The sequence below is a fragment of the Diabrotica virgifera genome, chromosome 8, assembly GCF_917563875.1.
Source record: "Diabrotica virgifera virgifera chromosome 8, PGI_DIABVI_V3a".
Taxonomy (NCBI): Eukaryota; Metazoa; Arthropoda; class Insecta; order Coleoptera; family Chrysomelidae; genus Diabrotica; species Diabrotica virgifera.
The window spans coordinates 63,738,994-63,756,398 of NC_065450.1; the positions used below are offsets into that span (position 1 = coordinate 63,738,994).

General features: G+C 34.0%; 1 protein-coding gene across 1 annotated transcript in view; it reads left to right on the top strand.

The window, feature by feature from the left end:
* The first annotated feature begins 1,766 nt into the window (after positions 1–1,766).
* LOC126890605 (beta-1,3-glucan-binding protein-like) overlaps positions 1,767–17,405 on the top strand; it is a 39,523-nt gene continuing 23,884 nt past the window's right edge. The window contains exons 1-3 of the mRNA XM_050659684.1: positions 1,767–2,099; positions 10,334–10,573; positions 12,493–12,776. Of these exons, the coding sequence (XP_050515641.1) occupies positions 1,985–2,099; positions 10,334–10,573; positions 12,493–12,776 (639 nt within the window). The 5' untranslated portion in view covers positions 1,767–1,984. The remainder of the gene's footprint in view (positions 2,100–10,333; positions 10,574–12,492; positions 12,777–17,405) is intronic.

The following is a 17,405-nucleotide window of genomic DNA, read 5'->3' on the forward strand; positions in this document are numbered from 1 at the left end:
GGTGTCCACGCCAAAATCTGTTTAGGGATCCTGTCATCTGGCATTCGCTGTACATTGTACATGGCACCATATTAGTTGTTTCGTTTTTATGTCATTAATTTTTGTAAGCGTGACTTCCATCATTTCTCGTATTCTCTCATTTGATATCCGATCGCATGTTTCATTGGCCAAACATCACTGCCATAATAATATGTAAAGGGTGATTCATTTAGAGGTACTTTTTTTGGTGGGGATTTGATGTGAGCTCGTGCATGAATCGTATCAGCTAATGTTGCAATTTTATTCAGTATTGTTTGACATATCCTGGAAAGACTTAGCCCGGCACAGCCTCCAGAAATTATGCAGCAATATTACGAAAATAGGAGTTCTACGAGGAATGTGTTTCGTGCTCTTAGAGCAATTTTTGGTCCAAATAATAGTGGCCTGTTTTTGGCTTAATGGGGACGTGAATAAACAAAATACTAGTGTTTGGGGTGATGAGCAACCCAAAGAGGTTCAACAGTTGCCATTACTTTCAGAAAAAATAACTGTTTGATGTGGTTTATGGACCGGTGGATTTGTTTTTGTTATTTCTTTAAAACATAGGTTGGCCAGAATGTTACTGTGAATAGAGACCGTTGTCGCACCATGATGACAGACTATTTTGTGATTGAAATTGAAACCCGAGGTCTTGATGACATTTGGTTCCAATAAGATGGCACCACTTGCCACACATTCCGTGAAAACGTGGCATTATTGCGGGAACGATTCGGTGAACAATTTATTTCACGCTTCGGACAAGTGAATTGGCCGTCTATATCCTGTGACATCACACCTATAGACTTTTTCCTCTGGGTGCTCCTAAAGTCCAAAGTCTACAAGAATAAACCGGCTATGATTGAGGCACCGGAGGCTAATATTACTCGAGTCAATGGTCAAATACCAATTAAAATGCTCGAACGCGTCATCGAGAAATCGAACTTCAGAATGGACCATCTTAACCGCAGTCATGGTCAACATTTGAAAGAAATTTTCTTTAAGAAGTATGTAATTGTAAAGAATGGTTCTTTTTTACGACAATAAAGGTTTTCAAATAAAATTCATTTTTTTTCATTGTTTTTTCTTTTTGAAAAAAGTACCTCTAAATGAATCACCCTTTAATTATACTTTTAAGTATGGTATTGTATATGAGCTGTTTGTTTGCTTCAGATATTGATTGGTCCCACATAATGCCGTTCATCATGAATATGGCCTTTTTACCCTGTATGTTTTTGTCTTTTATCGAAGAATACGACAATTTTGCATTTTTTTTTATCGTCCACATTGCTCTGGTATAGAGAAGGAGTTCTATAGGACCGGGAATGGAAATAGCTGGTCTTAAGTGACGAATCCCGCTTCTGTCTTGGGATGCATGATGGTCGGACAAATAATGTGAGATGCCGACATGGTGAAAAACATATTCACCACCTCATCAAAACGATGCCCATAAGTGTCAATGAGTGTATAAGAAATCGAGTATCCTTAACACATTATTGAAAATGCTTTTGCAATAAATTGACGAATCAAGCTGAAGATTTATTCATTTTAAAAGAAAGTTATACTGAATATTTATGAAAAAAATATTAAAATCGAATAAATGTATATATGTAGGTCTTTAACCTTATTTTGTTACTCAGTATACAATGTACTTATGTTAATTTTAAAAATTTCCAACTTATTATTATTTTAAACTTATCGCTTGGTTAATTATAAAAGTCATTTACGAGTATGATGATGACGATGTATCGAAAATTTTGATACTTAACTGTTAATTGAGACTTGTTTAGATATTAAATTTGTAATTAAATGACTGGCTTTGACATGGGAATCAAAACCAGTTTCACATTCTTTGTCAAGTAGAAGTCTGGAGGAAAATTATTATTGTTAAACATCTCTTACTGTCATCAGTCCGTGTTTTGGTTTGTGATATTATTAATGCAGTTACTGAGTCTTCAAGCCATAAAGGATGTATTATTTTATTTTAATTCTTTGCCACGTCGCTTTTGTTTTTGCTCAATATGAAGTGCCTGCAGCAACAGTGGAAGTATATCATCCTAAGGGATTTTCAGTATCAATTCCAGGTAAATAACAAGTCTATTTACTATATTAGAAAAATGTTTTATACTAATATTTACTGTGTTTTTATATAATTTAAATTTTTTATTTTTATTTTTACGTATCTCCTTTAATTGAACCTGGTTGTCTATATAGACGAAGCCATAAAGCACTAAAATCGGCCTTTCCTCCGAAAAAAAAAGCGCCAAGAAACTTTGTGAACCAGAGCCATGATATAATATTGAAAAACTGCATAAAAAGATGCATTCTTAAAGTGCATCTCAAACAGACAATAAAAAAAAATTCAAAACTCGTCAATTATCGGCGAAAATGAGTTCAATTTTGTTACTTGGGGGTTTTTGGGGTCGCTGAAAACGAATATGACGTCAAAAGTGATCTCCGAAGTACCTGTTGCCAAGGGTACCTACCTCGTCATTAAAATTCATTAAAAATTAGTCAAAAGTCATTACTTGGGGGTTTTTGGGGCCGCTAACGACGAATATGACATCGGAAGTGATTTCAGAGTACTTGGTGCCCAGGGTACCTATTGTTTCGCTCTCTTGTGGAGTTTTCGGCAAAACATTTATTAAAAAATTAATCAAAAATAATTACCCAGGGATTTTTGGGGTCGCTAACGACGAATATGACATCGGAAGCGATCTCCGGAGTACCTGGTGCCCAGGGTGCCTACTTCTTATGGAGTTTTCGGCAAATTCATTCAAAAATTAGCCAAAAATCATTACTCTTGGGGCTTTTGGATCGCTGACGACGAATATGACATCGTAAGTGATTTACGGAGTACCTGTACTTAGGGTACCTACTGTTTACCTCGTTTTCTGGAGTTTTCGGCAAATTCAATAAAAAATTAGTCAAACATCATTAGTTACGAGATAAACAGAGGGTACCCTGGGCACCAGGTACACCGTAGAGCACTTCCGATGTCATATTCGTCGTCAGCGACCCCAAAAACCGTAAGTAATGATTTTTGGCTAATTTTTTAATGACTCTGCCGAAAACTCCATAAGAAGTAGGTACCATGGGCACCAGATATTCCGGATGTCGCTTCCGATATCATATTCGTCGTTGGCGACCCCAAAAACACCCAAGTAATTATTTTTGACTAATTTTTTAATAAATTTTTTGCCGAAAATTTCACAAGACGAGGTAAACAGTAGGTACCCTGTGCACCAGGTACATCGTAAATTACTTCCGATGTCATATTCGTCGTTACGTATAAAAATATCACATGTATTATGCCCAGGGTACCATCTAATGCCAAATTGATCCCAAATTGACCTCAAATTAACAATTTGGGGTCAGATGGTACCCTGGACATAATACATATAATATTTTGGGCATCCATGTTTAATTCGATAATTATAGTCAATGTTTCAATGACTGATCAAGTTTAAAGGTTTTCTCCCTAATATTTTTGTATTTTGGTGGTTAGCTGTCAGCATTTTGTCAGCACTGATGATGATCTGTTATCAGATTGAAAAGTAGTTCTGCTTGTGATGTAGCCCTTTTTAGGTAATTTTAATAAATACACCTTTTATAAAGGATTCTACTTGTTTTTTGTAATATATTGTATACAGCCAGCTAAAGAAAAACTTTTTCCTCTTGGATTTATTTAAAAAACAAACTTCTATGACCAATTGGAACCAATATAGCATTTTTTTCTTAAAATCATATTTCCATTGTTTATTATCATCAAGAGCTAAAAATTGAACTGACTATAAAAGAAAATCTAGATTTTATCATCCCATTTATATAGTTGGGACAGAAAAGGCGTAAAAAGTTAAAATCTGTTAAAGTGATCGTACTCATAAAGTACCATCACGGTAAAGTTGAGGGGAGAGCTTTCCGAGCTCCCTTTTCTCAGAATGGAACTTCAAATTGAAGCGCGCTGGTAAAGTTTGCAATATCTTCTATGATATCGAGCTCGAGAAAATAATAAAAACTGGTCTACTTTCACCTCCCGGAAAAATCGTAAAATCCCGAAAAAATAAATAAATAAATTTTTTCTATAAAAATTATCTATATATTACTTATATATTATTGTGTTTTCAATTTATCAATCAAAGGCAAAATGAAAATTAAATTAATTTTTTTTTAAATAACGCGGGCACATAAATTTGATACACCCTGTATATTGATCTGTAAATATTTATTAGAATTTAGTTTGGATGTAAGTGGATTTCTTTTTTAATGAGCTTTCCGATGAACCATTAAAGACTTTTGTGAATAATTAAAGTGAAAAGGACGATGTATTTAGGTTTAAAATGGAAAAAGATTGTTTATTACGGGAACTATAGAATCCACAGGTAGAGGTAATTATCATTTTCTAGAAAAATGGTTTAAAAGAAAGTTTGGAATTTTAATATCTTTGTTTCAACCCGAGTAAATGTTTTAGAGTTTCCCCGAAAGTAATTAAGATGGTCGGAATAAATTTTAAAGAATGACTGTTTGTTTATCGAATGGAAAAGAGAAATGTTTCTGATTCTTGGCAATTTGGAAGGGGAAAAGTGGTTTGAATGATTGAGTGAGTTTGAAAAAGAAGGCATTATGTTATTGGCATCGCTGAGGAGCAGTTCGACGTTTTCGTGGATAGATAGTTAGCAAGTACCAGTGGTTGTTTGATAGTGGAGAATAGTGCTGAAAAGTGGAACGAGAGACAGATAAAATTGAGACGAAATACCTCTTTTATTCTGTATTATTGTGAGAAGGAGAGCAGAGAATTTTTGGAGTTTTGTTTGAATCGAGTACTGGTCAAAAGAGCCCTGGCTTGTTGGAGAATTGGTGCTGGTATGCTGATAGTTTTGAAGCTGGAGAACGGAGAGGGCTTTGATGAGTAGCCTTTAACATAGTCAACGAGGGAGAGCTGTTTTGGGTCACGAGAAGACATCAGAGTGAGTGAAGCAAAAGGTCAGTCAACTTATGTGAAAGATATTTTTATGTTCGGAAACTAAAATTTTGAGTAAAAAGCGTAGGAATTAAAATTCCAATATTTCAGAAAGTAAATAGGGAGTATAGCTAATCTTGCGAATACATAATTTGGTTTTGTTTATTTTGTTGTACCAAAGTCATTGGGAACAAACCGATAAATTGTTTTTTTTAACTAGAATAAATTTAAATGGTAGAAATTTCATTCGGACATCTGTGTCCACAGGTTTTAGATTTGATAGATTTTTAGAGTATCGATTTGATAAATAAAAGACAATTCTGTATGTTTATTTTATATTTTGCTTTATTTCTTTTCCCTATTTTATCCTGATTAGGATCAACTAAGAGATACTGAACCCACGAGAGAAGATAAGTATAACGTAAGATAATTTAGACATTTTCTTGATATTATAAAAAGGCACCCTGAGATTTTTTATTCATTTTTGATGTATGATTTGCGACAATTAAATAATTAATCAAATAAATAATAATTAATATAAAATTAATAAGAAGCAGATCATAACAACACGGCGAGCCAACGTAGGACATTAAAGTATCTCTGGTTGTGAATTTGAAGGGAGTAGGAAACGGAAAAACAGGTGAAGAAAAATTTATTTGCCCGTCGGAAAAAGTTGATATATTTAAAATTTTTGAAATATTTTTTTGACTTAATTTTTTTATCTAGGTACAGTTTTTACATATTTATTTAATTTTTGATTGATTTGAATTTTGAAATATTTTAAAATTTGTGGGATAAATTGATTTATTTGGGGAGAGAAAAATTTTCGTCTCGACAGCATACAAGGTATTTTCGAATTTCATATTAGACGGGGATAATTTTTGAAGACATGTTCGAAACAAAAATCATGGCATCAGAACAACAGGAATTATCAGGAATAGATAAAGTAATACCACTGATGCAACTCCAGTTACAAAAATGGGATGAAATATTAAATAAAAGGGATAAAAATCAGGAAGAAACATCAAAAAAGATGGATAAAATGGATAAAATGCAAGAAAATCAGGAAGAAACAAAACGAGCGATGAAGGAAACACAACAAAAAATTGATAACAATCAACAGGAAACAAAACAAGCAAAAGAAAAAGAATAGGACATTCTGGAAATGGACAAGGAACATGAGAAATGGAAAAAGGATAATTTTGACAAAAAACAAACGGTGGAAATGAATTTGGCAATGAAGCAAGGACAGAGAAGAAAGAGGAGAAAGTAACAGAAGATAAATAAAGACAATGAAGCCTGGGATTCCTCGAAAAAAGAGATGAGCCCAGAAGAAGAAAAAGAAGAAAAAATAGTGACACAAGAAAATGAAGCTTGGGTTTCATCAAAAGAAGAGATGAGCCCAGAAGAAGAAGAGATCAGAATAGAAAAAGAAGGCGAAAGAGATACCTTTGAGACTGTGTTATTTGAAGAAGAAGTAAACAGGGGAGAAGCCAGGATTGAAAAAAGTGGTATTTGCACAGCAGTCGCGCTGAGATATTATTTTATTTACGAAAATGTAGGCGGAGGAGAACCTGAACTTCGTTTTGTGCAACATCCCTTAATCGAACTAGAAGTTGATATTCCAAAAGGGGACAAAGAGGAAGAACTAACTCCAGAAACCGTGGACTATGAAGACGATGTAGAATATTTGAGAAGTATAGACCCTAAAGAATGGAAGTCACAAGATCATTACAAAGTCCTAGGTATCCCAAATATAAGATACAAAGCAACAGATGACATTATCAAAACTGCCTACAGGAAGAAAGTCTTAAAGCAACATCCTGACAAACGTAAAGCGCTAGGGGAAGAAATCAAAACAGATGATGACTATTTTACCTGTATAACAATGGTTTATGAAACTCTAGGAAATATAAGTAGGAGAAGAGCGTACGATTCTGTTGATCCACAATTCGACAATGATCTACCTTGTACTAGTGACATAAAAAAAGACTTTGATAAAACGTTTACGTATTATTTTGACTTAAACTCCCGATGGTCTGAAAAAACACGGGTGCCCAAATTAGGAACTGAAAATTCGACAAAGGAAGAGGTGGAACACATTTATTCGTTTTGGTATGATTTTAAATCATGGAGGGAATATTCCTATGAAGACGAAGAGGATAAAGATAAATGTCAAGATCGTGATGAGAGAAGGTATGTGGATAAGTTAAACAAAGCTGAGAGATTAAGAAAGAAAAAAGAAGAAATAAAATTGATATGTGGAGAAGAAAAGGAGAAGGAACTGTGTGTAATATTGAGGGAATGTGACAATTTAATGAATGAAGAAAACAGAGTAGCCAAAAAGTATAAAAATTCATTTGAGACTAAAGACTTAGGAAATTTTCGATCGAAAACTTACCCTATCCCATCTAAGTACAGACACTGGGAAAAAGAAAGCAATTGTTTTTCAGGTGGGACTCAATATCTTGACACAATAGAAAAGTGTTGTTGTCGAGAGAAAATCATTTTTTTGTTGCACTTATTAATACTGATTTTATCTCAAAACAAGGCGGGGATGTTATTGTGTTTTCAATTTATCAATCAAAGGCAAAATGAAAATTAAATTAATTTTTTTTAAATAACGCGGGCACATAAATTTGATACACCCTGTATATTGATCTGTAAATATTTATTAGAATTTAGTTTGGATGTAAGTGGATTTCTTTTTTAATGAGCTTTCCGATGAACCATTAAAGACTTTTGTGAATAATTAAAGTGAAAAGGACGATGTATTTAGGTTTAAAATGGAAAAAGATTGTTTATTACGGGAACTATAGAATCCACAGGTAGAGGTAATTATCATTTTCTAGAAAAATGGTTTAAAAGAAAGTTTGGAATTTTAATATCTTTGTTTCAACCCGAGTAAATGTTGTAGAGTTTCCCCGAAAGTAATTAAGGTGGTCGGAATAAATTTGAAAGAATGACTGTTTGTTTATCGAATGGAAAATAGAAATGTTTCTGATTCTTGGCAATTTGGAAGGGGAAAAGTGGTTTGAATGATTGAGTGAGTTTGAAAAAGAAGGCATTATGTTATTGGCATCGCTGAGGAGCAGTTCGACGTTTTCGTGGATAGATAGTTAGCAAGTACCAGTGGTTGTTTGATAGTGGAGAATAGTGCTGAAAAGTGGAACGAGAGACAGATCAAATTGAGACGAAATACCTCTTTGATTCTGTATTATTGTGAGAAGGAGAGCAGAGAATTTTTGGAGTTTTGTTTGAATCGAGTACTGGTCAAAAGAGCACTGGCTTGTTGGAGAATTGGTGCTGTTATGCTGGTAGTTTTGAAGCTGGAGAACGGAGAGGGCTTTGATGAGTAGCCTTTAACATAGTCAACGAGGGAGAGCTGTTTTGGGTCACGAGAAGACATCAGAATGAGTGAAGCAAAAGGTCAGTCAACTTATGTGAAAGATATTTTTATGTTCGGAAACTAAAATTTTGAGTAAAAAGCGTAGGAATTAAAATTCCAATATTTCAGAAAGTAAATAGGGAGTATAGCTAATCTTGCGAATACATAATTTGGTTTTGTTTATTTTGTTGTACCAAAGTCATCGGGAACAAACCGATAAATTGTTTTTTTTAACTTGAATAAATTTAAATGGTATAAATTCCATTCGGACATCTATGTCCACAGGTTTTAGATTTGATAGATTTTTAGAGTATCGATTTGATAAATAAAAGACAATTCTGTATGTTTATTTTATATTTTGATTTATTTCTTTTCCGTATTTTATCCCGATTAGGATCAACTAAGAGATACTGAACACACGAGAGAAGAGAAGTATAACGTAAGATAATTTAGACATTTTCTTGATATTATAAAAAGGTACCCTGAGATTTTTTATTCATTTTTTATGTATGATTTGCGACAATTAAATCATTAATCAAATAAATAATAATTAATATAAAATTAATAAGAAGCAGATCATAACAATATATCGGGTGTTCTACAGCATACGCCGTTTCCCGCATCCTATTCGCCATGCTCTTCCATCACGAATATCTTCCTCGTGTTGTTTACTGTTCATTGCTTTCTCTACATCTTGTATCCATGTCTCTTCGGCCTGCCGCTTTTTCTTCTCTCGGGTGGTACATACTGGATCATTTTCATGGACCATATTGTTGTTCCCATTCTCTGGACATGTCCGTACCATATTAATCATTTTTGTTCTATTCTGTCTATAATATCCTTTTCTGCTTGCATTTTTTCTGTTATTTCATCGTTTGGGATATGCTGTAGTTTAGATATTCTGCAGCTTCTTCTAAGCGCGTCCATTTCTAAAGTCTTTTATTTTGTCGGTCTTTTACTTCCGAGTTGTACAGGACAATTCTTTCCACGATAGTTTGGTATATTCTTTTCTTTGTCTGAATTTGCAGTCCTTTCCTCCACAAAATGCCATTCAGCAGCTGTATAGCTTTTCTTCCTTGACTTATTCGATATTCTATATTCTGATCGCATGTGGAGTTTTTGTCAAAAATAGAACCTAGATATTTAAATTTATCACATATTTTTATGTATTCCCCTTCTAATTCTAAGTCTTCAGTATCACCTTCGACTACAAGGAATTCAGTTTTCTCTATGCTAATTTCCAAACCCCATTTTTGGTACTCTTCTTTCAATTTTCTAATCATGTAACTGGCGTCTTCTTTATCAGCAGCATTCACAACTTGGTCGTCAGCAAATAGCAACGTATACAAATAAGAATCTCCTACTGGTATTCCCATTGTTTGGCATTTCCTAGTCCAATATTTTAACACATGTGTAAGGTAAATTTTAAATATAGTGAGCGACGACAGCATCCCAGCAAAAGACCTTTCGAAGTTTAAAAGGTATTTGAAAGTTTCGTTCCATTTTTAATTGCTGCTGTTGCATTGGCATAAGAGATCTTTTATTGTTTGGATGTATTTTTCATTTAAAGTGGTTTGTTGTAATACCTCAAACATTTTTTCTCTGAGATCGGTATCGTATGCTTTTTTTTTTTTTAAGTCTACAAATACTATGTGAGTTTCTAGATTTCCAACAGAACGTTTTTCTAGTAGTTGCCTTATGCAGAAGATGTTATCTGCGCATGATCTACCTACCCTAAATCCGCTTTGTTCTTCAGAATCTTGCCACTCCTTTTCTATCCGTTTCTTTATTATACGTCCGTACAGTCTTCCAACTGAGCTGGTCACACTAATGCCCCTGTAATTATTGCCATTTTTTCTACCACCCTTTTTGTAGATAGGGGTAGTTATGGACTTTTTCCACTCAGAGGGTACGCTATACATTACTTTACAGTCAAATTTCCCTATTGTATGCATCATTTTACATTACAGATGAAGACGGGATCAAACTGTTCTCTTTCCATGGTAATATTAATCAGGAAATGGACGGCAGGGAAGCAGGAACTTTTTCGAGAGATATTCTTCGGCCTGTCAATGGTATGTGGACATTTAGTGACAGATCAACAAAGTTAAGAGTGGGCGATAAGATATATTATTGGACATACGTGGAATATGGTGATGAAAATGAAAAAAGAGGTTATCCTAAAGACGACCAAGTGTTTACAGTTACAAGTAAGTAAATTTATTTTAGTCTATATAGTTCTTCTTGTTCTTTACATGCCATCTCCGCGACGAAGGTTGGCATTCATCATTGTTATTCTAGCTTTTGGCACTACAGCCCAAAAGAGTTGAGTTGAGCTACATCCAAACTATTCTCTGAGATTTCTCAGCCAGGAAATTGTTCTTCTACCTATGCTGCGCCTTCCTTGAATCTTTACCTACATAATAAATTTTAGTTCATATCTGTCACCACGTGTTATATGACCCAAGTATTGCAGTTTTCTTATTTTGATATTCTTCTTCATGTACAATGTCTCTTCAGAACCTTGGTTACCATCATAGCTATCTTAATTTGATATTCACTGCCACCCTAAATAGCATGTTTGTATCAACACAATACCAATCTCGCAAGTCTATCAACCATGAGGTTCTTCTTCGTTCTGGACTGCGTTTGCCTGATATTTTTCCTTCGATAATATTTTGCAACAACCTATATTTGGGGCCTCTCATTACATGTCTACCTCCCTGCTGTTCTCTATTCTTCTTAGTACTTATTCATTGGTTATTCTGTCTGTCCAGGAGATCCTCAGCATTCTTCAATATGTCCACATTTCAAATGCTTCCAATATATTGGGACATTGTTGATTAAGAGTCCATGTATCCATACCATAAAGAGAACAGAAAATAATATAGTTCTTAGTGCGACATAATTCCTTTATATATAAAAGTTTAAAATAAAAATCTAGGCTATAATATTCTTCAAGCTTGGAAAATATGCCAAATTTTACAGGGCAAATAATACTTATGTGGTGAAGTAAACATTGCCATCTCATCCTAAATATGTCTTGGATTTGACCATCGTTGAACATAGGCTTCCTCTAAACATTTCCACCTATTTCTTTTCTGAGCCTCTATTATCCAATTGGTCACAATTCATTTCAAGTCTTCGGTCCATCGCGTTAGAGGGTTTTCCCTGTCTTTACTCGTCTGCCAGTGGTCTCCATTCAATTAATTTTTTCCACCTGTTGTCTTTCATTCTTGCAACATGTCCCGCCCATCTCCATCTTTGTTATATGTTCGATAATGTCTTCCTTCGTTTGTCTACGCATTTCCTCATTCATCAGTCTATTTTTTAAGCTAATTACAAGCATTGATTTCTCTACTGTTAAGCGACTCGGTTCAGCCAACAGTACTACGAAGTTATCTAACATCTCTGATGTTAAAACAGCTTATGAGCTAAGAGCTAAGAGCTTATGGTCAAGAGCTAGTATTTTAAACATCTATCCAGCATTGCCATAACAATAAGTTCAATATGTTGAACCACATTTTATATTCTTCTTCTTTTTCGTTCTTGTATGTAAGCTTTAAAGCTTGTTTCTTCATGATTTTTTTCTTGGTCTGCCAATACTTCTTCGTCCATTTGGTGACTTATCTCGTGCTATTCGTACTATCCTATCCTCTGCCACTCTACTAATGTGTTCGTTCCACTCCTGTTTTAGTTTTGTCACCCATCCATGTATGTGTTCTACATTGCATGATCTTCTTATGTTTTCGCTTCTCTCCCTATCCAACAGACTTTTTCCTGATATTCGTCGGAATATTTTCATCTCTTGTCGGAGTTGTTTCTAGTAGTCGTCTCGTTTTAGATATGTCAGGTCTTGTTTCCGCCGTGTATGTCAATATAGGTCTAATTGCTACTTTATAGATTCTTGCTTTTGTGTCTTGTCTTAAGTGTTTGTTCTTCCAGATTGTGTCATTAAGAGATCCCGCCGCTTGACTTGCTTTTAAGCTTTGTTGTCGTACTTCCTCTTCAACATCTTCTTAACTGGTTATATCTATTCCAAGATATCTAAACCTTGCTTCCTGCTTTATTATTTTCCCATCATTATAATATTTAATAAACACAATACAGTGCATTGGTTATATTTTAGACTTGATTAAAAAACCACCAGGTAGAGATAAAAATAAAGACACCGGTGAGAGCAGACCTAGCGTTATCACTGAACCTACGACAACGACGACAACGACAACTACAACAACTACTACGACACCCAGTCCACCAACAGTTCCTAATGTTAATATTTGCGATCCATCTGTGACTGTTATTAATAATGGACAAAACACATGCAAAGGAAAACTAATATTTTCTGAATCATTTAATACAAAAATCAAAAGCACATCTTGGACCTTCGAAAATAAGTTTGCTGGACTGCCAGTAAGTATATATTTTAAACTATTTATAAAAATATCTTCTAATAGTTCCGTTTCCTATAGAAGGTTGGATATTGCTATACCAACCCCATGCCTATCTATCTATCTATCTATCTATCTATCTAATGAGCCTTCTTCGGTCCATATTTGGAAATAGGCCTCCCCAATCCAGTGCCGGTTTAACCTAACTTCGGGCCCTGGGCACTGGAGGATCAGGGGCCCCCTTCATTGCTATTCGTTGTCAGTTTTTAACAAGAAAACACATGCATTAACTATAAAGGTTTATTGTAAAATCCATAAAATATTTTTTTAAACAAGCAAGAAGAATAGCAAACGTAAAAATAATCTAAAAAATACATTTTTCTACAACCGTGTTAAAAATGCCATTTTTCTACAACCACTATTCAAAGTGCACTTTTCTGCACGGTTTTATGTTAGCAAACTTGATATTTTCTCACAGTATAAGATATTTGACATTAGTGTGCAGAAAAGTGACGTTTTTGTGCCGCAAAGTGACGTTTCTGTGCCGCAAAGTTCTTTTCTGCACAGTTGACTACCACATTCTGAGTAACGTTATATTCTGTTTACATCCGTGGACTACCGCATTCTGAGTAACGTTATATTCTGTTTACATCCGTGGTTAAACTTTAAACAAATATACAGGGTGTCCAGAAACTCTACCGACAAACGAAGACAGGAGATTCCTCAGATAATTGTAAGACAATTTAAGCCAATTCACCTAGTCCGAAAATGCTTCCTAAGGGAGCTAGAGCTCTTTGAAGATGGCGCCATGTAATTAGTTTCTCTTAAATACCTCCAGAACGCTTCTATCTAGAAAAACGAAAATTTGTGTACATATTTACTTTCCAGAAATGTATCGATTCCATCCATTGCGAATTTCTAGTACCGGTCATAGGCGTCCGTTTTGGGTAGGGCAACGGTTATTTTATCGCATAACTTTTTGTCTTCAACTTTTAAGCATTTTTGATACTGGATTATTAAATTGTGAGGTATTCTAGTACTAAAAGGTACTCTTACTTTAAGTCGGTAGGACACACCGTTTTCTAGAAAAATCGATTTGAATGTTTTTAGTTTTGAGAATTTGAAAAAAAAAAATTGAAAAAAAAAATTAAACAAACGATGTATTTTACCAACTTAAAGCAAGAGTAACTTTTAGTACTCGAATATCTCATAATTGAACAATCTAGTGTCAAAAATACTTAAAAATTAGAGACAATAAAGTTATGCTATAAAATAACTGTTGACCTACCCAAAACGGACGCCTATGACCGTTTCTAGAAAGTCGCCATTAATGAAATCGATTAATCTCTGGAATATAAATAAATGTACCAGTTTTTATCTTTCTAAATAGTTTCTTTTAATCTTTTTTTTTTGAAATTCAAAGAACGAAAAATTTTCAAATCGATTTTTCTAGAAAACGGTTTATCCTATCGACTTAAAGTAAGAGTACTTTTTAGTACTGGAATACCTCACAATTTAATAATTCAGAGTCAAAAATGCTTAAAAATTAAATACAAAAAAGTTAGACGATATAATAACCATTGCCCTACCCAAAACGGACGCCTATGACCAGAAATTCGCAATGGATGAAATCGATTTATTTCTGAAAAGTAAATAAGCATACCAATTTTCGTTTTTCTAAATATAAGCGTTCTGGAGGTATTTAAGAAAAACTAATTACATGACGCCATCTTCAAAGAGCTCTAGCTCGCTTAGGAAGCATTTTCGGACTAGGTGAATTGGGTTAAATTGTCTTTAAATTATATGAGGAATCTCCTGTCTTCATTTGTCGGTAGAGTTTCTGGACACCCTGTATAACCTATAAGACAATTATTATATTTAACTATAGCATAGAAACTAAATTATGGATGTTACAACTGTTTTATTTTACAATTTTATTCTTATTAAACATTTTATAATTATCAAATAACCAATAAGGATTTAGCAACCTGTGCAAGAGACGTCGAATGAAGTAGGTTTTGTGTAAATCCGTGACTGCATAAATATAATGTCAATAATGTGTAATAATTGTTTAAATTTAAACAAATTAAGGCAGTGCATTAATTTTTTAACTGATTTCTGTGCAATTTATTTAGGTATAAGGAATTTAAATTGAGCAGTAGGTATTAATTAAATACAGTTTAAAATTTATCACATAGGTACCTATTATAATTAATCGTCGTTTGGAAATTGTGATTTTTACTTTTAGGAAAAACTGTGCTTGTAGAAAAAATATAGTGTGAAACATGTGCAGAAAGGTAATTTCTCACTCGTTTGAATTGCGGCACTCGCTTGCGCTCGTACCGCAACTTTTCAAACTCGTGAGAAATTAGTACCTTTCTGCACTTGTTGCACAATATACTATTTTAGCACTCCACACGAGCGTTAAAAATGCTACTTTAAGGCACTAGTGCTTTAAAAATTTTATGGCACAGCAGTTCGTATTGATCGTATAGTAAAAATTACCATCAAGCTGAAAATTGGCAGGATTGTTAAAAATACCATCATAAGTGAAATCTAAAAACTCCTCATAAATCCGACCCCTGCTAAAAATTTTACGCGGGGTGAAAGGACACCAAATATGGTTTTTAGCGATTTTCAGCGAAACGGTAAGTTTTATGGTAAAATTGGTGCTAACAAAAAATGTAGATTAGATAATTATCTATAAAAAATGCCTTATTACTTTTTTCCTGGGAGCCACCGTTTTTGAGATATAATGATTCAAAAAGTGGTAATCGTCCTAATATGCGCACACGTTTCTACACCACCTTTGAGGTAGTGTACTTAGCGCGTTTTTTAACGTGGTAATTTAAAGCTATTTAATAATTGATATTGGCAAGGATTAAAAATGATTAAACTTTATATAAAGCGGTATAAATTAAAAAAAGGGAAATTTATCAAACTGGTTCATAATTTTCTAATACTTCTGCTTCCCTTGTTCTTCTTCTCATTGTTCTTCTTCCTCTTCTTTATCTTCTAGTTCTTCTTCTTCTTCTTCTTGTTCTTCTTCTTCTTGTTCATCCTGGGTGCAAGTAAATTGTCCCAATAATGACACATCGCATGGCTCCTCGATAGAATCAAATGAATCCTCAATTGTTGGTGATTCAACATTGGAGCACGACCGGTTTTGACAATTAGTACATGCTACCGAACAAAACAGTCCAACTTTTTTGCAACCACATTTGGCGCTACATCCCTTTTTACAGTTGCAAAAAATTGTGTTCAGGAGTTTTTCCGGCGCAGGGGGGAGTAAAGTTTGAATTGGTTCTAATGAACTGTCGACTAATTTCCATCCCCAGTCTTTTGGATCTAGCTGATAACCAAGCCACACTTGAACTTGGTAATATACCCGAAAAAGATGTTGATGAGCAGCCGCTGAGGTTGAAGGAAGACAAGATAACTTCACTTGGTTTTTGTTTCGAGTACATTTAAAAAAACATGCATATCGAAACTTATCTAAGCACGTAGTTTTCTTAGAAGCTACATACATAGAGAGAAGAAAGCTAATTCCGTTGGAAATAACTTTTTGTGGAGTTGAATTAGTTTTTTTAAAAACTTCAGCACATTCAAGTAAATCTTGTTTTTCAAACATTTTAAAAACAGTCGTTTTACCCCTCCTGAAAAATGCAGATGTCGTATCACAGCCAGTTATTGCGTGTAAAAATAGTATATGATTTTGACATTTTGCAAAAGTAGATAAACTTTTCGATGAATATATTTCCGATTGGTGTTGAGCTTTTCCAGGTTTAAAAAAAAAGATAGTTTTTTCGATTGGAGTTCTACCAGTGAGTAATACGAGCAAGTCTACATCTTCACCTACAACAATAGTTGTATTTAACAATAAAACACTGAAAACGTTTGTTTTCTATACCTCCACAAAATTTATTATAACTAAGTGGCTACAGCTGTTTCGGCAGAGTGCCTTTCTCAAGTGATGCCGAAACAGCTGTAGCCGAAACAGCTGTAGCCACTTAGTTATAATAAATTTTGTGGAGGTATAGAAAACAAACGTTTTCAGTGTTTTATTGTTAGATAAAATGAACTTCCATCAAGTAACGGTCGAATCCATCAATTATAATTGTATTTGTTAAATTGAATTACTCTATGGCTGTTTCAATTATCATTACGTCAAATAATACGCGCAAATACGCGCAAATAAAACAATATTCTGACATTTTTGTTATAACAATGAAAATAACACGAAATACACGATAAAAAAATATAGGTTTAACACGTATTTTCACTCCGGAGTAGTACTCAAGACTAATTAATACCTCGAGGGTGTCATCTACCTGAAGGATTTCGCCACCCAGGAAAATCACGGTGTAATTTGCATAAGTATTTATTAGTACTTAGCAATAAACATTTTGCCTAGAAAGTTGTCTTTCATTATTATGTTCAAACTCTTCGGAGAAGAGAATAGGTAGGGTGATTAGATTAGCTGACGAACGTGTTTATTCCGACAAAACCCATCTTTGCAAATTGAACTAAGGCGCATAAATAAAAAGAATTATTATAAGTTAATACTTTGTCATTTGTTGTTTTTTGTTGTGTATTTTTGTTGGGATTAAGCCGTAAAATTCAAATAATTCTTATTATTTTCGCGTTACAT